The 22,553-nt window shown below is 35.2% G+C and overlaps 1 protein-coding gene across 3 annotated transcripts in view; it reads left to right on the forward strand.

Annotated features, from left to right (window-relative positions):
* The first annotated feature begins 1,163 nt into the window (after positions 1 to 1,163).
* The window catches only part of DYNC1I2 (dynein cytoplasmic 1 intermediate chain 2), a 53,580-nt gene continuing 32,190 nt past the window's right edge, over positions 1,164 to 22,553 (forward strand). For 2 of the 3 annotated variants that reach the window (XM_060106112.1, XM_060106114.1), the window contains exons 1-4: positions 1,415 to 1,568; positions 2,646 to 2,762; positions 5,113 to 5,230; positions 17,622 to 17,712. In XM_060106112.1, coding sequence (XP_059962095.1) covers positions 2,655 to 2,762; positions 5,113 to 5,230; positions 17,622 to 17,712 — 317 coding nt within the window. In that variant the 5' untranslated portion in view covers positions 1,415 to 1,568; positions 2,646 to 2,654. Of the gene's footprint in view, positions 1,322 to 1,414; positions 1,569 to 2,645; positions 2,763 to 5,112; positions 5,231 to 17,621; positions 17,713 to 22,553 lie in introns of those variants that run through there. The other variant, XM_060106113.1, reaches the window with a different exon arrangement.

The following is a 22,553-nucleotide window of genomic DNA, read 5'->3' on the forward strand; positions in this document are numbered from 1 at the left end:
ATAGTTATAAACCTCTTTGAAATTTTAGGTTATGGGGGAAAGTGTTGGAATTGAAGGATTTCCTTTCTCAAATTTATTTCTGAGATACTTATCTTGTATATAGGCAGAGCAAGACAAGGAAAAGACTAGACACAGGCCCAAGGACTTAGAATCCTAGGATTACTCCTAGACTTGGGCAATGTCCTTCTAGAATATAAGAAAGACATTGCTTTGGTGTCAGCTTTAATTCTTGCTAAATAATGCTTTAAATTCTTTAAATAAAATTTTAAAAATGTATCAATCCACACATTTCTGGTAAATTCAGATTCTAATAACTTTTGCTTTCTTTGTATATTAAAAAAATCTAAAACTGTGGAAACCTTCTTGCTTGGCTTATATTCCAATAGTATAGAATGCTTTCTTTTAAAAAATTCTTTGAGATAAAACCCAAATGCTACCTACCACACTGCAACAAAACACTGAGGAATTATTTGCTATGCTGATTAACATATGCTTATTGATTCATTGATTGCAACAGTTATCATTTTATTTGCAGGTTCAAATAAATATTCCATGTGTACATGGAATATTTAAAGAAACTTAAAGAAATTTGGGAGGAAATACAGGAATCAGAGGTTTTCTTGCTAATTTTCATAACTGTAACACCCCAACGAAGCCAGTTTACAACCACGAACACTAGTGAAAACTGAGTAAAGATTTACAAATCTCTTTCTAATTAAAGACAATTTCTCACATTTTTTGACAGATGAGGTTACACTACATTTTCAAAATTTAGATTTTGTATTCTAGATTTTGCTTAAACCTCTATAAGGCGTTTTTTTTTTCTAATACTGGTATAAATATCCTAGAAAGTGTTCACCAAATGTTCAGTGTAATACATAGGTTCACCACTTGAAAATAACACTTCTTAAACATTCGGCCAATGTTGAGTCAAAGATCTTAAGATATAACACATACAACATTGTGAGCAATGACCAGCGGACAAGACTACATTAAGGAGAACTGCTGGAAGCTTCTCTTTGGAATCTTGAAGGAAGGCCTCAAAGTGGGAAATCGAAAGACTAGGGAACACTACATGTCCCAGCAAACTTTGCGACTACCGTTGACCACAACTCCCAGAGTGCATTGCTCGCCGTACGCAGGTTTTTCTTGTAGCTGGGGCTTGTAGTTCTCCCTGGTCGAGTCAATCGTTAAGGCAAGGGGGGTGTTTGCTTACCCAGCCCCAGGCTATTAGGCTTAGTCTTACAGGTTTTGGCAAAGCGGAAACACTTCGGGACCCTGGGTGGATTCTTTGTCTCATCTCTCGGCTTCTGCTTTACAGGTAAGTCACAGAGGGGCTACAGTTCCCCGCAGCAGGGCCCCTCCCTTTCTTTCTGGGAGCGACCTCGTTGTGGTGAAGCCATTTGTCCCTCAGCTCTCGCCGTAGCAGCCGCCGCCCATCCCTCTTTGTGTGCTTGTGGAAAGCTGCGGAGCTAGTGGCCGCGACTGTTGCCTTCGGGGGCAAAGGAGAGGGACGTTACTGGGAAGTTGCTGGCAGGCGGACTCTTCCCCATCCCACCACCTGACAGGTGGGTTGACTGTCCTTCCCTCTAGGCCCTTCTGTCTGCTGTGTCTCACGTCGGGACTCTAAGGGCGGCTTGGCAGTTCCTGCTGACAGCGCCGCCCGGGCCGGGCTCCGGGAAGGAGAGGCGGGGAGAGCCAGGTGCGGTGACTCAGGAAGGCCAGGGGAGACGAGTCCACTCCCTTCCCTTCTGGACCCTCGGGAGGTGCCCCGAGGAGCCTCGTGGCTAGTTCGAGGCCTCCTCCCCCGGACCTATCCTGCACCGCTCCCTCTTGGCCGTGACCCCAGGGGAGAAGTGACTCCTTTTCGCCTTACTCCATTTTATAAATAAATAAAAGGCGCTATTACTTGCGTTGACAGCGTTTTCCTTTACTTGGTGTGTGTTGGAAAGTACCCGAACGCGGAGGATGTAGCACAAAATTCCTGAGACTTTATCTTCCTTGGAGTTTTAAGAAAGTGAACGCGTCAGTCATGGAGGCTCCGGCCTTTAGGAGGTTGAGCGAACCTGTCAGCTGTATGTAGTTATCCGGTCAGACTTTGTTGTTGGGCTTTGACTAAAAACGTACTTACTTTAAGTATATTTAATAGTTATTGATGGTAATATTTGTGTTTTGCTTCTTCTTAATATTACTATTACATGGTAGTTTTAGAATTTATAGAAATTTTCTGTGTGACCGCCTGTTTTATCAAATTTCTAGGAATGAATGCAAAACTCTGATAGCAGATTTGATCTGTATCATATAGCTTAGCTTTTAATGCCAACCCGTGTCCTCTGTTGTAAGAGCCAGAGATATTGTGTTGAATTTGAGCATGTGAACATTAAAGAGCTTACTGGTGCTAGTTACTATGCTCAATTCTGGGTATTTATTTTTTATATACATTTGTTCATATTGATAATTTTTTTCAGGTCTTAGTAATACATGTGCTTCCGTTATTTTAAAAGTAGAGTTTATATGTTCTCTTTAGATAGCATTGAACTACATGGCCTCTCGTGACAGTTCTCTTCTTGAAAGACTAATTTTTTTTAAAGAGTGCTGCTTTTACCAATGTAATAATGATTGTAAATGATTATATGCTTCTTAAGGTCGCAAACATGTCTGACAAAAGTGAATTAAAGGCAGAGTTGGAACGTAAGAAGCAGCGGTTGGCTCAAATAAGAGAGGAAAAGAAGAGGAAAGAAGAAGAAAGGAAAAAAAAAGAAGTATGTTTGATTTTTTTAAAGATAATATAAAATAATTGGATTTTAAGTACTCATACCTTTATGTAATACTTTCAGAATAGTTAAAATTCCAGCAGTTGTGACTGCAAATATAGCACTTTAGGTGAAAAGTTCAATATGCATATTTAGTCTTCTAGGGATATGTTTATTATATAAAGTAAGGGGCATCTGCCTTGTAATAGCTCATAAAACATGGCATATACATCATAACTCAGTTTGGACTTTGAACTTATCTGAATATTTTACTCGTCGGACCTCTAGTTGTTGGAATAAATAATGGCAAAGAGAAATATAGAATAGATTATTAATTGATTAGGGGATTATTTAACTGATCGTATTTCCTTTATCATGATTTAGTCATTGAAATATCTTTACCAAGTAGTGGGTTTGATACTATCGTAAAGGTGGACTAGGTACTTACATCTTCTGATTTTTTGGTATCACCATTTCATCATGTATGGCAAATATACATTGACCCTGAGCTGGAGATATTTTACTTTCTCCTGTATTGAAATGTACATTTATCTCTATGGAAACTGTTTAGGCAGATTTGTATACTTTTATCATAGATGTTTTAAATGGGCAGTGTTAAGATAGTTTGTTCTCAGTATGACAGTACCAAGTTTTTCTGTGTGATAGCCTAAACAATAGCCAAGACTTCTAGGAATCTCTTAGGGAAAAAGAAAAACCGAAGGTACAATTTATGTGCAGCATTGCTATGATACTGTAAAGGCCTGTACTTGAAGAATTTTCTAGTTTATTCTGAACCTTTTTGTGATCCATTATTATAAGAGGGTTGGACCTTTAAGTTCTCTATTTGATTAAAAGCCAACTGATAGAAGCATGAGTCAGACTGGCAGAGCCATTCCAAACTAGTATGTAGCCTTAAACCCTTCAGGGCTGAGGGCAAATTTGGTTTTTGTTTTCTAAAGATGGCCATAGGTGGCCCTAAGGGTTATCTATTACATGCTTTATATCTGATTTAAAGGTTATCAAACATTACCAGAGACATTACCATTATAATACTATTAAACAGTGAGTCTACTAATATATTGTTATATACAGGTAAAGTGTCTACCTGTTAATATAGTCTGTTTGGCTATTTTGATGAAATTTTCTGATGACTTCTTTAAGTTAAAATGGTATCAGAATATTATGACTAACAAAATTTACTGCAGACGATTGTATGAGTAATAGTTGTCTAGCTGAAATAGACTTTTGAGGTGTATATATAAAACTTTTTCCTTGAAGGCTTAAATTTCACTTGAGATGTTTTGGATGATCTGAAAGTATTGAGGCTTATCTAGTTTAACTGGAAGATTTTGCTAAAACTATAAATGGCTGAAATAAACGTTGGCAAAAATTTCAGTAACAAAAAATGTTTTGTGCTATGCAAGAGTAAATTTTAATTTTACCAAACCAAACCGTGTGTTTATCGTCATAAAAATAAGACCTATAGTTTATAAAATAAAAACAAAACCTGTCTCCAGATGAATTTTTGACCAACATCCTTTACATAAAGTTGAATAAATACACTGAAGACTTCATAAAGAAGTTTGAGGTACTTGTACTTTTTCAACGAATCAGATTGTTCATTTACTTAAAATTCATTATCTCTTAAATGATTCGGTCTTTTTTTTTTTTTCTTCATAGTGTTGTGGTATTTATGTATTTGTGAGATTTCCACAATTCCTGACCATGGATAGCAATTTCATATTGTAAATAAATAGAAATTGACTGTACTTTTTGAATTTATCTGTTCAGAAAATTTTTGTGAGAACTCCTTGATTACATATAAAAATGGATCAATTTAGGGCTTCCCTGGTGGTGCAGTGGTTAAGAATCTGCCTGCCAATGCAGGGGACACGGGTTCGAGCCCTGGTCTGGGAAGATCCCACATGCTGCGGAGCAACTAAGCCCCTGCGCCACAACTACTGAGCCTGCGCTCTAGAGCCTGCGAGCCACAACTACTGAGCCCACATGCCACAACTACTGAAGCTGGCATGCCTAGAGCCCATACTCTGCAACAAGACAAGCCACTGCAATGAGAAGCCCACACACTGCAACAAAGACCCAGTGCAGCCAAAAATAAATAAATAAAATAAATTAAAAAAAATTTTTTTAAGGATCAGTTTAATACATATCATTTGGAAGTTCTTACTAAAACTCTATTGAGAATGATTTTCATTTAATGACTATAATGTGTATTCAAAACTAAGTCCACCTCCAGAAGTATACAGTATTAGCATGTTATTTTTAAAATATATATTTTTTGGAAACAGAAATGTTTCATACCATATGTAAACTTAAATTTTTAACTTAAAAAATTTAGACTGATCAGAAGAAGGAAGCAGCTGCTCCTGTGCAAGAAGAATCAGATCTTGAAAAAAAAAGAAGAGAAGCTGAAGCATTGCTTCAAAGCATGGGGCTAACTCCAGAATCCCCCATTGGTAAGGATAAGAATATATCCATTTATAAGAGATAGGCATATATCTTATTCAGCCCAGACATACGTGAGATGAGTTGATTTAATGTATTTTGTATATTTTTCTTATTTGTGCCTCTTAAAAATCATTAGTCTTATAATTCATTTGTAATTGACTTTTTTCAGTTGTGCTAATATATGGTTATTTGGTTTGTTCAGAAGAGCTGCAAGACTATATTTATTAACATAAACCAATTGACTTTTCTTGTTAAATAGTAATTTATTTCAACAAACATTTGTTGAACAAGTTATCTGTGCCATACTATATTAAGCCCCAAAATGACTGTGATTACTGATCTTAACTCTATAATCCTTTCTATAGGTTGAAGAGAGGTATAGTGAACGAAAGTTCTAAAAGTATATCAATACTCAAAGGTATAGGAGTGGAAGGAGAAGCTTATAGCCTTCTGCTCTCAATGCTAATAAGGGAAATAATATTTGTAGCTTATTTTGGCAGCAGTTTCACTTATTCTTGTTCTTTTTCTGGGCTGTTCACTTTTTTTGTTTTGTTTTGTTTTGTTTTGGGGGTTTTTTTTTTTTTTTTGGCGGTACGTGGGCCTCTCACTGTTGTGGCCTCTCCCATTGAGGAGCACAGGCTCCGGACGCGCAGGCCCAGCGGCCATGGCTCACGGGCCCAGCCGCTCCACGGCATGTGGGATCCTCCTGGAACGGGGCACGAAGCCGTGTCCCCTGCATCGGCAGGCGGACTCTCAACCACTGCGCCACCAGGGAAGCCCCTGGGCTGTTCACTTTAAAGCAATACTAGACCAAAAAGCTGAAATAATAGAGGTATTGAGGACAATCTGGTTACATATAAGAAAGCATTAAATGCTTACTTAAAATAATTCTGAGCTGGGTGCTGTTACATAGTATTTTAGTTTGACATGGCCTTTGTCATTTAAGGACCTAAAATTTCAGGGTTAGTTTGTGGGCTAATTCCATCTAGTCCAGGGGACAAATACCAGAAGTAGTATCTGCTGTATGCCTATTGTGAACTGCAATATAACTGTCTTAGAGCTACAATTTCTAGAAGGTTTCAAGATGAAAAAGCTGGTTACTTTCATGGTCGGCTTCATTGTTATTTCTTTCAGCTTATTTGCCTTTTCCTTATTGGTAAAATTTGAAGACTGAAGTACTTTAATTTTTATGTCTTTATTTAATAAGCTTCCGTGGCATATTGCAATTTTAAAAGTAAATGAATTAGAACACTTTTATCTTGTTAAAAAAATACCCTAGTAACTAAACCAAGTTGCTTGTTAGCTGTATAGTCCTTTTTTTAAAAAATAAATTTATTTTATTTATTTTATTTTTGGCTGCGTTGGGTCTTCGTTGCTGCGTGTGGGCTTTTCTCTGGTTGTGGCAAGCGGGGACTACTCTTCGTTGTGGTGCACGGGCTTCTCACTGCGGTGGCTTCTCTTGTTGCAGAGCACGGGCTCTAGGCGCGCGGGCTTCAGTAGTTGTGGCACGTGGGCTCAGTAGTTGCGGCTCACAGGCTCTATAGAGTACAGGCTCAGTAGTTGTGGCACATGGGCTTAGTTGCTCCATGGCATGTGGGATCTTACTGGGCCAGGGCTCGAACCCATGTCCCCTGCATTGGCAGGCAGATTCTTAACCACTGTGCCACCAGGGAAGCCCAGCTATATAGTCTTTAAGTGATGATTTTTTTCTGAGCCTTTAGCTTTGTTTTTTTCCTGTAGGATTTGTTTTTTTCCCTTTCTATTCTTTTTAGGACTTCAGTTTCACTAAATTCACTTGCTCAGATTTCTCAGTTTGTGGCCCACCTCCATCACCTGTTCTTGAAAGACTGTTCTTTAGCTGTGTGTGTGTGTGTATGTGTGTGTGTGGTGTGTGTGTGGTGTGAGTGTGTGTTTTGCCCTCATTTCCCATCTCCAATTCCATTGTCCTTTCCAGTCTTGCATTAAGTACCCATTCTTGGATTTTTAACATACAGGGTCCTTTTGATCTGTCCAACATGTGTTAACATTTTTTAAGATTTCATATATCTAAGTGTGTATGTTTTATATACATAAATGGCATTGTACTATATGTCTCACTCTGTTTTTTCCTTTTTTCAAGCAGCATTGTATTTGAGATTTACCCACGTTGTTACATATAGATCTAGTTATTCACTTCTGACTAACAATATTCTGTTATATACTATATTTTACTTATCTGTTCCCCAGTGACAGGCACTTAGATTGCTTCTGTCTCTTTGCTTTGCTATCCCAAGCAACACTGCAAAGAATATATTCTTTTCCCTTGAAAGGACTGTGAAAGAGTTTCTCTGGAATGTATGCTGAGGAATTGACTTGCTATGTTATTGTGTGTAGGCTGACTTACATTTATTAGGTTCTACATACCACTCTCAAGAACGACTGTAAGTTTATGCTCCTGCTACCAGTGTATGAGAAAGTAACTGTTTCACTGTATCGACATAACTTGATATTATCCAACTTTTTAGTTTTTGTCTACTTGATGAGTGTAAAGTAGTATGTCAAAATGTCATAATATACATTTTTCTGTTTACAGTGAGATTGGCCATTTCTTCATATATCTATTTACCATTCAGATTTTCCCTTCTATGAATTGCATGTTTATATCCTTTGCCCATTTACTATTAGGGTTCTTTACCTTGTTGTAGGAGTTCCTTGTATACTTAAGGAAGGACTTCTTTGTCTGTTTTAGTCTTTTAAAAAATACCTTCTCCTAGTCTATCATCTACTAACTGTTCATAGTAATTTTTTTTGTTAATTTTTGTTAGAGTATAGTTGATTTAAAATGTTGTGTTAGTTTCTGCTGTACAGCAAAGTGAATCAGTTATACATATATATATATCCACTCTTTTATAGATTCTTTTCCCATATAGGTCATTACAGAGTATTGAGAAGAGTTCCCTGTGCTATAGAGTAGGCCCATATTAGTTATATATTTTATATACAGTAGTGTGTATGTATCAATCCCAATCTCCCAATTTATCCCTCCCCTTTTCTCCCCACTGCCCCCCGTCCCCAGTAACCATAAGTTTGTTTTCTACATCTGTGACTCTATTTCTGTTTTGTAAATAAGTTCATCTGTACCATTTTTTTTAGATTCTACATATAAGCAATATCATATGATATTTGTCTTTGACTTCATTCAGTATGACAATCTCTAGGTCCATCCATGTTGCTGCAAATGACATTATTTTGTTCTTTTTTATGGCTAAGTAATATTCCGTTGTATGTATGTACCACATCTTCTTTATCCATTCCTCTGTCAATGGACATTTAGGTTGCTTCCATCATAGATTCTTCTATTGAACAGAATCCTTCATTTTGATATGTTCACATCCTTTATTTTGATAATGGTCAGATCTACCACTTATAACTTTTTTGTTTGTTTGTTTTCTTTGAAAAGAAATCCTTTCCTACTTTGAGGATACAAATATATTCTCCTACATTTTCTTTATTATTTTAGCCTTCACCTTTAGATATCTGTTATATTTTTGGATATAATATGAGGTAGGGATCCAGCCTAATTTTTCTCCATATAGTTACCTAATTTTCTCAGTACCATTTGTTAAATAGTCCATCTTTCCCGCACTGATAATCTGATGCCAACTTTGTCATTCAGTCAGTTCTCATATATTCATGGGCATTTCTGGGCTCTGTTCACTGTTGACCCATTTGTCTGATTCTATAATATTAACACACAGTTTTAATGACTGTGGCTTTATATTAGTATATTCTAATTTCTTTTATAGAAAATGGCCCCTTCTTTTTTCATCTTTTTCAAAATAGCCATAGCTTCACAAAATTTTTCTTCCCCTCAAAAAAAATTAGTTTCTTAAGTTTCCCCTGAAAACCTTCCTGCACTATATGTTGCATTTAGTTGTATGTTGTTAGTCTTTCTAAATCTAGAAGATCCTCCACACACATACTCCTTTTTGCCCCATGTCATCGACTGGTTGAGGAGAGTGGGCCAATTGGTCTCTAGAGTGTCTCACCTCTTGGGTTTTTCTGAGGGTTTTCTCACATTTAAGCTTTTGTTCCTCTATCCTTTGTATTTCCTCTAAACTGGAAATTAGATTTTAAAAACTTGATTAGCTTCAGGTTGAACATCTTTGGCAAGAAGATCTCATAGGTGATTCTGTGTACTTCATATTGTATCACATCAGTAGCACATATGTCTGGGTTGTTATCAGTGATGTAAAGATTGATTGCGGGGTTACAATTGTGATAGCCAGGCTTCTCCATTGTAGTTACTTTTTTTCCCTTTGGACTAGCAAGTAATATCTGGAGGTGATACTTTGGTACCATGGAAATACTCATTTCTCTGTCAACTTTTTGCCAAGTAGTTTTAATACTTACTGATGAATCTTTTCTAAATCAGTTATTAGGAGTTGCAAAATTATTTTTATAATTCCATCATTCCTTCTACATTTATTGACTGAAATTCTTCTGTAAAGGGGAGGTTTCCCTCAGTAACTAGGGCTATTTGGTTATCCTGAATGCATTTCCTGTTAGAAAAGCAAAAAACATACTTAATTTTTTTCACTTTAGTTACTAATAGTCATATCCAGGTGTGGCAGATGAATTTTTCCATGTATTTAAATAATAGATTATATAATATTTTATTTAGGGTTTTTGTGTATATGCTCATAAATGAAATTTGCCTATAATTTTCTTGTGCTGTTCATGTTCAGTGGCCACCATGGTTATGGTTTTAAAATAAATTGGATAGCTTTCTCTTTTGCTATTTTGTAGAAAAGTTGTAAAAGATAGATATTACCTGTTCCTTAAACACTTGGTGGAATTCAACTGTAAAACTGCCTCAGATTATACTTTTTTTTCCCTAGAGGATAGTGGAGAGCAGGAGTTACCATTTCAAGTTTTTCTAATGGTTATAGAAAAACTTGTTTTTCTAAGTTTTCAATTTTTGTATCGGTTTGATATTTTTTTTAAACAATAATAAACGTTTATTATCTCTCACTGTTTCTGCCAGTCAGGAATTTGGCAGTAGCTTAGTTCAGTGGTTCTGGCTCAGGGTCTCTCATGGGGTTGAAGTCAAGATGTCAGTCAGAGCTGTAGTTGTCTGAAGGCTTGATTGGGGCTTGAGGATTTGCTTTACCGGTCATGTGATTTGCTCAGTCACATGGCCAGCAGGTTGGTGTTGGTTGGTAGTGGGAGGCCTGAATTCCTATCCACATGGGCCATTCCATAGAACTAACTGCTTGAGTATCCTTGCAGCATGTCAGCTGGCTTCTCTCAATGTGAGCAATCCAAAGACAAAGAGAGCCGGAAGGAAGCTATCCTTTTATCCTTACCCTTGGAAGTCAGAGGACTGCTTCTGCCACATTCTGTCTATGGGAAGAGAGTCACTAAGTCCAGCCCACATTCACAAAGAATTTTGACATCCTTTAAAATCACCAAAATATGTATGACAAACTCATAGGTCTCCTAATATTTTGAGATAATCATATGCTTTTTTTCCCTTTTGATGTATTAATATGATAATTTATATTGGTAGGTTTTCAAAGCATGCTTACATTCTGGAATAAACCCATTTTAGTTATGAGAATATTTTTCTTATATATTGCTAATATTTTATTTAGGAGTTCTTCATCTATACTCATAGGAGAGTCAGACCTATAGTTTTTTTCCTTTTACTGTATTTTGTCTGGTTTTATTATAATGGTTATAGTAGCCTCATGAAATGAGTTGTGCAGTTTTCCACCTTCTGTTTTCTCACAGATGTCTAAAGATCTTTCCAGTATTTATTTAAAATTAGGCCTGGAGAATACAGGATACAGATGAAAGCAGTGGCTATCAAACTTTCTTGACAGTAACAATAAAAATACATTTTATATCATGACCCAGGATGGATTCTTGTTTTTCTTTTCACTACAAATGTATTTATTAAATATTTTGAAATTGTAGAAGTAGGTATAAAAACACCACTAAAATATTCAAGAGGATTTATTAAAAGCATCAGTCTGGTTTTACCTAAAATGGACTTTTTCCCTTTTTAAAAAAAATTCTGCTGAAAAGAATTCATTTTTTAAAAAAAGAGACAGCTAATAAAACCTCTCTTAGCTTCTCTTTGCTGGTAGATTCTTATTTATTTGATCATTTGATTGTTTTTTGTCAGAGATCCTTGCGAGCAGGGACAGTATATTACATTTTTATCCCTGGTGTCCAGCACAGGCTAGACACTTAAATGTTTGTTCAATTATTATTAGGTCATGTGTCTTTCCACCTGGTAAGACCAAATAAAAGCCATCTGCTTTAAAAGCAATAACAACAAAATCTTGTTTAAATTTCAGGAAAATGCATAGTGGAAATTGAAATTTGAATATTTCACAAAAGAAGTATGGCTTGATTTTTTTTTTTAACAAAATTTAAGTGGCCAGTCTTCAGAAAGTTAATTTTAGGCACAACTTTCAAGACATGTTTTATCAAATGTGGAGTTAGTAAACACTGATGGTCAAAAAATAAATAAATAAAGTGAATCTCTTTTTGTATGTGTAACTGCTGTTTTAACCATCTTGTAAAGAGATGTCAATTACTCTGTCAATTACTCTGTAGCCTGAGTCTGTATCAGTAGGGCACAGTACATCGATTAGTGTGATAATCAATTTTTTTATTAGGAATAAACAAAAGAAGTTCAGTAGTCAAAATAAGTATTGCTTCATTTATTTCCCTCCCTTGTAACTTCTGAATATTTTAAATCTGATTTTTCCAGTTTTATTGAGAAATAATTGACATACATCACCATGTAAGTTTAAGGTGTACAGCATGATGGTTTAATTTATATATATAGTGAAATGATTACTACAGTAGGTTTGGTTAACATCCATCATCTCATAGATACAATAAAAAGAAAAGAAAAATAATTTCTCCTTGTGATGAGAACTCTTAGGATCTGCTCTCTTAAAGTTTCCTATATATCATACAACAGTGTTAACTCTAGTCATCATATTGTACATCACATCCCTAGCACTTATTTCTCTAACTAGTAAGTCTGACTTTTAGATAGAATGATTTCCATGTTATCAAGTCATTTTTTCAAGTTTAGCCTAATTTTAAGAACAGTTCCTTATAGTATTTTAATGCTATAAAATTTTATTTTTATTAATTTCTTTTAAAAAATTTATCTGATGCTCTGAATTACATTGAAGAGAATTGAATTTTATTTATTTTTTTATACAGAAGGTTCTTATTAGTTATCGATTTTATACATATTAGTGTATATATGTCAATCCCAATCTCCCAATTCATCACACTACTACCACCTGCCCCCCTCGCCACTTTCCCCCCTGGTGTCCATACGTTTGTTCTCTACATCTGTGTCAGAGAATTAAGGTTTGTCTTTCAGGACAAAAAGAGTAAGTATGAAAACTTAAACAGATATTTATTTATTTTTTATTTTATTTTATTTTTTTGACTTTTTTTTATTAGTTTCTGCTTTATAACAAAGTGAATCAGTCATACATATACATCTGTTCCCATATCCTTTCCCTCTTGCATCTCCCTCCCTCCCACCCTCCCTATCCCACCCCTCCAGGCAGTCACAAAGCACGGAGCTGATCTCCCTGTGCTATGTGGCTGTTTCCCACTAGCTATCTGCCTTACGTTTGGTAGTGTATATATGTCCATGCCTCTCTCTCGCTTTGTCACAGCTTACCCTTCCCCCTCCCCATATCCTCAAGTCCATTCTCAAGTAGGTCTGTGTCTTTATTCCTGTTTTACCCCAGGTTCTTCATGACACTTTTTTTTTCTTAAATTCCGTATATATGTGTTAGCATACGGTATTTGTCTTTCTCTTTCTGACTTACTTCACTCTGTATGACAGACTCTAGGTCTATCCACCTCATTACAAATAGCTCAATTTCATTTCTTTTTATGGCTGAGTAATATTCCATTGTATATATGTGCCACATCTTCTTTATCCATTCATCCGATGATGGACACTTAGGTTGTTTCCATCTCTGGGCTATTGTGAATAGAGCTGCAATGAACATTTTGGTACATGTCTCTTTTTGAATTATGGTTTTCTCAGGGTATATGCCCAGTAGTGGGATTGCTGGGTCATGTGGTAGTTCTATTTGTAGTTTTCAAGGAACCTCCATACTGTTCTCCATAGTGGCTGTACCACTTCACATTCCCACCAGCAGTGCAAGAGTGTTCCCTTTTCTCCACACCCTCTCCAGCATTTATTGTTTCTAGATTTCTTGATGATGGCCTTTCTGACTGGTGTGAGATGATATCTCATTGTAGTTTTGATTTGCATTTCTCTAATGATTAATGATGTTGAGCATTCTTTCATGTGTTTGTTGGCAGTCTATATCTTCTTTGGAGAAATGTCTATTTAAGTCTTCTGCCCATTTTTGGATTGGGTTGTTTGTTTTTTTGATATTGAGCTGCATGAGCTGCTTATAAATTTTGGAGATTAATCCTTTGGCAGTTGCTTCATTTGCCAATATTTTCTCCCATTCTGAGGGTTGTCTTTTGGTCTTGTTTATGGTTTCCTTTGCTGTGCAAAACTTTGAAGTTTCATTAGGTCCCATTTGTTTATTTTTGTTAAACAGATATTTAAATATTAATATTCCAGCCTAGGAGCACTTGTATCCACAAGAGGGCATTACTGTGTAACTCAGACTGTGTTTGAGTGCTGAGTATCATAGATGAGTTACAGGAGGCCTCACAACTTTTGTTATCTCAGAAGCTCTCTCTTCCCATTTGTGCTCTGCCAATACTCCCACTCCCTACATTTACTTTCTTTGGCTGTCCACCTTTTCTAGGTTCTTCTTCCTGGCAAGAGCCCCTTCTTGCTAGAGACTTTTTTCTACTTAAAAAGTAATTGAGGGCTTCCCTGGTGACGCAGTGGTTGAGAGTCCGCCTGCCGATGCAGGGGACATGGGTTCGTGCCCCGGTCCGGGAAGATCCCACATGCCATGGAGTGACTGGGCCCGTGAGCCATGGCCGCTGAGCCTGTGTGTCCGGAGCCTGTGCTCCGCAATGGGAGAGGCCACAACAGTGAGAGGCCCGCGTACCGCAAAAAAAAAAAAAAAAAAAAAAAAAAGTAATTGAGCTGTGCACCATCCTTGTTCATCTCTGAGACTTCGGTATAGTTCTGAGTGGTTGACTCAAACTTAATTCTGGTTTCTAAATCTAGGTGCATTCCCAGGTCCATTGTGGTTTTAAAATTTCTAGTTGTTCTTCACAGACCAAATGGCAATAATGTTAATTTTATATCCTTGCGAGGCCAAGATCTAAGCTAGCAGGAAAGGCCTTCTTGGTTCTTGGTTGTCTTTTTGTCCTAAAGAATCAGTCACAGCCTTTCAGTATTAACTGCTTGATCAGTGAATGCCATGGTGTAGATCTGTGTTTCACTTTACTTTACATTTCTTCCTTGGTTTTCTAAGAAAGAAATAGGTATCTTTGCTCTAAACTCCTAAGAAGTTTAAAAACATTCACATGATTAACTCATATATGTTAATATTAAATCTTTTGTACCATTTTTAAAGCCTTGTTTTAGGCTATTTTATGTACAGAACTGTGGAGTAAAAGGTAATCTGATTGAATCACTGTTCTTACTATGCAAATCATATCTCAGATATTTGGCAAAAGCTAATTAATAATAGCTTATGTTATTTCTAAAGCTGATTGTACTCTTAAACCATCTTTAAAAATGAACTCTAGAATTAAGTCCTTTCTGAGATTTGAGAGACTATGAGTTATTTAGTTTTTTTTTAACCTCCCTGAATGCATGCTTTTATTCATTTTGGGGGGTCGTTTATTATTGGAGTCTGGGAATATAGTGACATTGCCTTATTGTGCAATTACTGTATTCTTTGATTTTTCTAGACTAATTGGGTTAAAATATGGTAGTCACCAAATAATGCTACCTTTCCCTTTTTTCCTATTAACATTCCTCCTTTTTCAGTGATAGTAATTTTCTTTTTCTAGGTTTGTCCCTTCTGTGGTATAGATTATTTATTATTGAAAGATGAATTTGGTGGGCCATATAATAACATTGAGTCCTTAATGAGTCTCTTATCAGCTGGCTTGAAAACTATCTTTGGTTGAAAGAATATAGTTCTGGGATGGAGACTTTTATCTAATTACAAATTTGAAGTTATGGTGATTTATCTTGCTTCTGGCTGAGAAACTGATAATTTGGTTGCATCACCCGTGTAATTTATTTTTTATTTCTGAAACTTTTATTTGCGAATTGGCTAGTTTAGTGTATTTATGTATATATAATTACTACTTAACCTGTTTTCATAAAGGATTTGAGGTAACGTATTTTTCTTTTAATGTAGTCTTAACCAATTAAGATACTGGTGATGAACGTATTGAGTGGAATCATAGATATTTGAAGTCACCAGAAAGGGGAAAAAACATTAACTGGAAAAGAATTTTATAATTTATCACAAATAATTAGATTGATAGGAATATTACTATTTTCCTCAAATCTTTCCTATATGTATACTTGAAATATTATTTTCCTAAGCCTGAAGTTAAGTTTGTAATTTAAAGAATTCAAAATTTCTTCTTTGGAAATCTTTAATATGAAAACATTGTAGTAGTATAAATTTATTAAATTTATACTACTAAATATTTAGTAATTTATACTAAATAATTTAATAAACATATTTGTGCTTACAATGAAGTAGACAAACCACTGTCCTGTATCAGTTGGAACTTAGACACCTAGGGGAAGCCTCACAGTGAGTGGTGGACAAAAAGATGAGGAAAAATGTAACCTAAGAGAAATTAGGGGACATTAATATTCTTTTACTTCAGATACAAGTCTTGTTTAGCTACGAGTTATACATGCAGCCCCTAGCACAGTGGTATCATGATGTGAACTATATGAAGGCAATCTGGTTTTAGCGTTGTTTCTGAGAGATTTAATCACAAAATTAGAAACCTTTTATTATGTTTTTATGGTCTTTTGAAATTTGAGCAAGAATTAACCACTGTATCTCAGGAAACAAACATTCTAGCTATGATTTTTCTTCTAATCTTTTTATTGGTTTCCAATAGAATTTGGCATTGAAAAATAAGGATGATCAGTTTTGTACCTGTGTTTAAGATGTAATTCATTATACTATACTTGTACACTTTGTTAGATGAGCAAACCCACTGTTTTTACTGAAGCATGTATAAACATTTAAACATAATTTTAAGGGTTCAGTGAATGTGACTATTCCAAAAACACAGACTTTTAATTAAATACATATTTCTTTAGATTGGTTTCTATATAACTAGGAACTTACTTTCTTTTCAGTAAACTATTAAAAGAAGGGCTTGCAGCACAACATAAAATATATTGGTCACTTAATATTGTACATTGAAAAATTATTTTAAAAAGATACTTGGGATTGGGGTCATTTATGGTAAAATTTAACCAGAAGATGGCAGTGATGATCTTCCTATACTCCCTGCAATGGTAATCAAAAAGTTTTACAAATGTAATAGCATGAAATACGCACGTTCGGCTGTTGGTATATAATGTTAAAAGTGACAAGTTAGGGGAAAGCATTTGCTGTTTGTTTTATATACTATGAAAAATGTGTATTTTTCTATAAGAAGGGATTAAGAATATTTTGGGTGTCTGTATCTTTGTCTGTACACTTCAGTTTTTTCTGAATACTGGGGTAAGGAAGTTACCATTAAGTCTTGCCTTGTTTAAGTTGCATGCATCACTTTATGTTATGCATCATGTCTAGAAGGCATGCTGTTTTATGGCCTGTTTGCATTTTTCACCCAAATTGCTGGAAACTAATGGACTTTTAAAGGAGCCATTCCTTTAGTGATAGTCATTTCTCTAAATTGGCCCTTTTTATTTTTGGTGAGGGGAAAATATCATTTAAGACATCAGTTTCTTTTTGAAAGAAAAAATTGACAAAAATGAACATTTTAAAATAAATCTCAGAAAACCAGACAGTAAATGACTTCTGAAGCAAAATTCAGAGTTTTGATTTGACACTAGTTAGAAATGATCTGGTGATCTTAAAAGCAAAGAATTAGAAAAGGGAGAAGGAATGCTCTCCTTTGAAAATTAGTACCCACATTTGGTGTTGGCCGAGATGAAGATGCATCCTTCCATAATCTTGCTTTTTTTTAAATATAAAGCCCAAATGCATTTTGCCAGAGAAATTGCATGAATCGTCAGCATGCATTGTTAACTTTGTCTTTCTCCTCTTCTTTCTACTGTTCATTTTCATTCATGTACTTTTGTTTTTCGGTTTGCCATTATTTTTTCTTTTTTGTTAATTACTTCATGTTAAATTACTTTTGAAACGTCATAAGCTGAGCAACCTCTCCGTGTAGTAACAGCGGATACCTGTCTATTTCACTATTTAGTCCCTCCTCCTATGTCTCCATCCTCCAAATCTGTGAGCACTCCAAGCGAAGCTGGAAGCCAAGACTCTGGAGATGGCGCAGTGGGATCTAGGTACAGTAATTTTCTTTCAGTATTTTAATGATAGAATGCATTTAGTGCCCAGATACTGTCAGTGCTGTACAGGGACTCTGAATAGTTATGTTGAGTTAGTCCTAACATTTTGAAATCTAAATGGCACAGAAATTGTTTGTTGTAAATTGGGGGGAAATTTTTTTAAACAATATTTTACTGTCACACTTGATTAACTGAGTACTGACTAGTTAACTGATTTTATGCTGATTATTTTATATTAAAAATAGAAGTGTTAATTCATTAAAATTATTCTTCTGTTTAAGCAAATTTTGTATTGGTTATTATGTGAATGTTTTGGGTACAAATAGTGTAAAACCTCTCTACTGTATTATGCTTAATTTCCATTCAGGAATTGAAAATCTAAACAATTCAGTTAAACAGCCTAATTCTTTTCTATTAAGTCACTATTTCTAATTAAGGTAGAAAATAATAATGCGTAAAATATCAAGAATAAGGAATAACTGCTAAGGAAACATTGAGTGTTTACTGGCTTCAATAACAAATTTAAAGAATTTTTAAAAGGAGTGTTTACTGGCTTGAGGGCATTATGCTAAGTGAAGTAAATCAGAAAGGGAAAGACAGATACTGTATGATCTCACTTATTTGTGAAATCTAAAAAACAAAACAAAATAAGCTCATAGATACAGAGAATAGATGGGTTCATTTTTATTTTCATTTCTAAAATTTTTGATGGTTGCCAGAGGTGGAGGGAGGGGGTGAGGGGTGGGTGAAATGGGTGAAGGGGGTCAAAAGGTACAAACTTCCAGTTATAAAGTAAATAAGTCATGGAGATATAATGTACAACATGGAGACCGTAGTTAACAATACTGTATTGTATATTTGAAAGTTGCTGAGAGAGCAGGTCTTTAAAAGAAAGAAAAAAATCACAAGAAAAAAATTTTGTAACTGTATGACAGACGTTAACCAGACTTATCGTGGTGATCATTTCACCATATATAAAAATATTAAATCATTATGTTATATACCTGAAACTAATATAATGTTATATGTCAGTTATACCTCAATTAAAAAAAAAGTTTACTGCCAAGTTTTCCTGAACTTGGGTCTTCCTTATCAAACAATATTTCATGTTTGTTTTAGGATGCTGCACACATGTTGGGACTTGATTTTCAAAAGTTCAGTAAGATTTCAGCTTCTTGCCAAAGATCATACTGAGAAAAGTATTATTACTTACTTCTCTTTGTCACACACACAATAATACCAAGTCTTTGTTTAACAGCATCTTACATTTTGACTTCTTACGGCAGCTGAAACGAGATTAAACATAGCTAGTTTAGAATCTTTATTCAGAATCCTTATTTTGGTCTAGGAAGTTAAATGTCCTCCTCAGGAAAACTTCAAGACACCTTTTAATGAGAAATAAACTAGGAAGTTTTATCTTCATTGTGCCCAAGCACCTCTGATTGAAGTTACAAACAAGTAATGAGCATCTAAAAGACAAGGCAAGAAAAAAAGAAGCAAAGGGGCTAGCTAATCCATAAACTCAATACTTTAATCCGTTTCTGAATAATCAGGTTGTCATTAATAATTAGAAGGCACGGGCCTCCCTGGTGGCGCAAGTGGTTGAGAGTCCGCCTGCCGATGCAGGGGATATGGGTTCGTGCCCCGGTCTGGGAGGATCCCATATGCTGCGGAGCGGCTGGGCCCGTGGGCTATGGCCGCTGAGCCTGCGCGTCCGGAGCCTGCGCGTCCGGAGCCTGTGCTCTGCAACGGGGGAGGCCACAACAGTGAGAGGCCCGCATACCGCAAAAAAAAAAAAAAAAAAAAAATTAGAAGGCACAAAAGGCTCACCAGTCTGAATTTGAGACGTGCTTTCCAAACCTCTTCTGTTTATAGAACTGAAATTGCAAATCTAAGCAATACTGTTGTTGGACATAAATGACATAACTCTGTCATTTAAGAAAAGTCAAAACTTTCTGTTTAAGAATAATATTACCTCATAAAATAATATGTATTACAGATTAAAGAGTAAATTTATTTAGTCTAACTTCATTTTCAAAGGCTAAATTTGTTTCATACTTTCGTTCTTCTGTATTCTTATGCAAATATGTTAGTATTCCTTTGCTAGTAAACAGATGGCATTTTCAAGAGAAGGGTTTTATTTTCCCCTTATACATTACCATAATAAAAACATTTCCCAAGGTAAAAAAAAAGTATTTTAAAAATTTCTTTATTTGATATTATATATTACTTTAATGCAGGTACTCTACTGTGTTAATTCTGAACTCATTGTTCTTGATTTTGAAAAGGAGTAGAAAGATTATTTTAATGCAACATCAGCAAGTTTGCTTTAAAAAATACTGTGTAACATCTATATGAATTAAAATATGTCCTCCTGAGTTTCATTGGAAAACCTAGAGATTATTAGAGAGACCCACTGGAATATTGTAAATTGGTATAGGAAGTAAATAACTGTTAAGAAAAATACTTATTGTGTTAGAATACGTATTAATTGAATTGCCAATTTAATGTTAAATGCTATAGGTTACCACAGAAAATAATGTTCCTGGTCCTTGCCTTCGGGAAACTTGCATTCTAGTGTTCATTAATTTACATCATTAATTTAAATGCTATTCACTGTATTGAAAAATCCTAAGACTAGTGTGCTAACTTGTGTTTATAGTGTAGATTTGTAATGATAAGATGTAAAACAAGAAAACAGGTATTTAAATATCTTTAGGGGTATTTGTTTTTATTAGAGAATGAGTAGAAAATTAGTTTCTTTTAAGTTTAACAGGAGAGGAAATAAATTCTCTTTTTAAATGAGGTGACTTGATATCTTTTTAGAGAGCACAGACTCATTTTTAATTGTTAATTTTCAAGAGGGCTGAGTATGTTCACTTCTTAATATATATGTATACACACACAGTAGAAAACTATGAATTCCATTAAATCATCTCCAGATTCCATAATAGATAATTAATATTGTTGATTAATTGGTGCTATTGGCAGTGAAACAATAGCATTTTAAAATATGTGGCTTTTAAAAAGGATGCTGGAGTCTGAGAACGAACAGAATGTACTTCCATTGGGCAGGCATGATGATAAAGAATAAACAGGAAAATGCATGAAGATGTGTGAGATGTATGAACCTATACACTTATATTAGCTGGCCAAGACAGTCTAAGATTACTACACTTAGGGAGTAGGAAAAAATATGTTAGACATTACCAAGTATGATATCAAAACATCTGAATCACTTTCTAAATGCCAAAAATTTCTGTTGGGCCTGGTGGTAATTTATGAATAAATATATGAGGCCATAAAAATGATATTTCTCTAACTTTGCAGATTGGGAAGTTGCATTTCATTAAGATTTTAGTTCACTTTCTCAGTCACTTCCGTTATCGCTAAAATTTAGGTGACAGTTATTCAATTGAGTAATCCATGCCTCTTGTTCCTTTTTTCCATTCTTGATCAGTTTATCTCTTAGGCTTTTGATTATATGTCTCAGGATTATATTGAAATTTTACTTTATATGTCTGCAGATGCCTTTAATAAATATAATCCCATATGTTGTGCCATGTGTTTTCAGTACTGGTTCTATTTTGAGGTAGAGTTTTACTTGATTTTAGACTAAAATGACATCCTCAACAAGGAGCTCTATGTCATTGGTAACAGCTAGAGCTCTTAGAGAATGTAAAGGCTATGTACAGAACATTCCTTGGAGAGCATCTCATAAAACCCCTTCTGGTTTAACAAAGCCTAAGTTTGTTTCTGTTCAATGCTTAGTATAAAGTAAATCTTCACTGTGACCTCTTCCTTCTTTGTGTACACACAATACCATTTAAATCCCGAGATCTTTCTTTATATTTTTATTTTTTTTTTTTTTTTTTTTTTTTGCGGTATGCGGGCCTCTCACTGTTGTGGCCTCCCCCGTTGCGGAGCACAGGCTCCGGACGCTCAGGCTCAGCGGCCATGGCTCACGGGCCCAGCCGCTCCGCGGCACATGGGATCCTCCCAGACCGGGGCACGAACCCGTATCCCCTGCATCGGCAGGCGGACTCCCAACCACTTGCGCCACCAGGGAGGCCCTTTCTTTATATTTTTAAAATGAAGGATTTCTCTAGTTCAGTTCATCTGATTACTTTTACTGATAAATTATAGAGGCAAGTATAGAAATCATTTCTTGTATTTAAGTATTATAGCAGTTTTAGTTGTATATTATCATTTGTTATATATGTGAGAAACAAATATATTTGACAAAGATGGTAGCACCGAATGTATTGTGCCTAACTTTTTAATAGGGACTATGAGCATCTTACAGTACTGTACATAATTATCTTATTATCGCTAACCTTACAAGAGTACCAATGTCATAAAGCAGCTTTTATTCTAGTAATAACTAAATTTTCCTTAAATCTTTTGGAAAAGATTCCATGTAAGTTGTTTACCCAATAGGCAAGGCTAAAACATAACCAAATATTTATTTAGGATTGATATTCCCCATAAGTTTAGTTAGTTTAGGTAAATCCTTTGAACATAAAATATTTTTCCTGGGGGAAAAAAATCTACTTTTTCCTAGAGACAGAAATCTTTAGCTGTTTTCTAAAGCAGATGACATGTAAGCCCAAGGCAGTGCTTAACCCATAAATTACATAAGGGTCACATTTTGGAAACTTTAGCTATTTTGTATCCCAGTGGAATAGTCTTCGGTTTTCTTACCGAAAGGCTTATGTGTTGACTCATTTCCTTTACCAATATGACAATTTCCTGCACACATTTAATGCTTTGGGCAAGATTATAATATGTTAACTAACATGTTTTTACTAATGTTTTTTTCATTAGGAAACTTAAAA

This window comes from Mesoplodon densirostris, chromosome 8 (genome assembly GCF_025265405.1).
Source record: "Mesoplodon densirostris isolate mMesDen1 chromosome 8, mMesDen1 primary haplotype, whole genome shotgun sequence".
Classification (NCBI taxonomy): domain Eukaryota; kingdom Metazoa; phylum Chordata; class Mammalia; order Artiodactyla; family Ziphiidae; genus Mesoplodon; species Mesoplodon densirostris.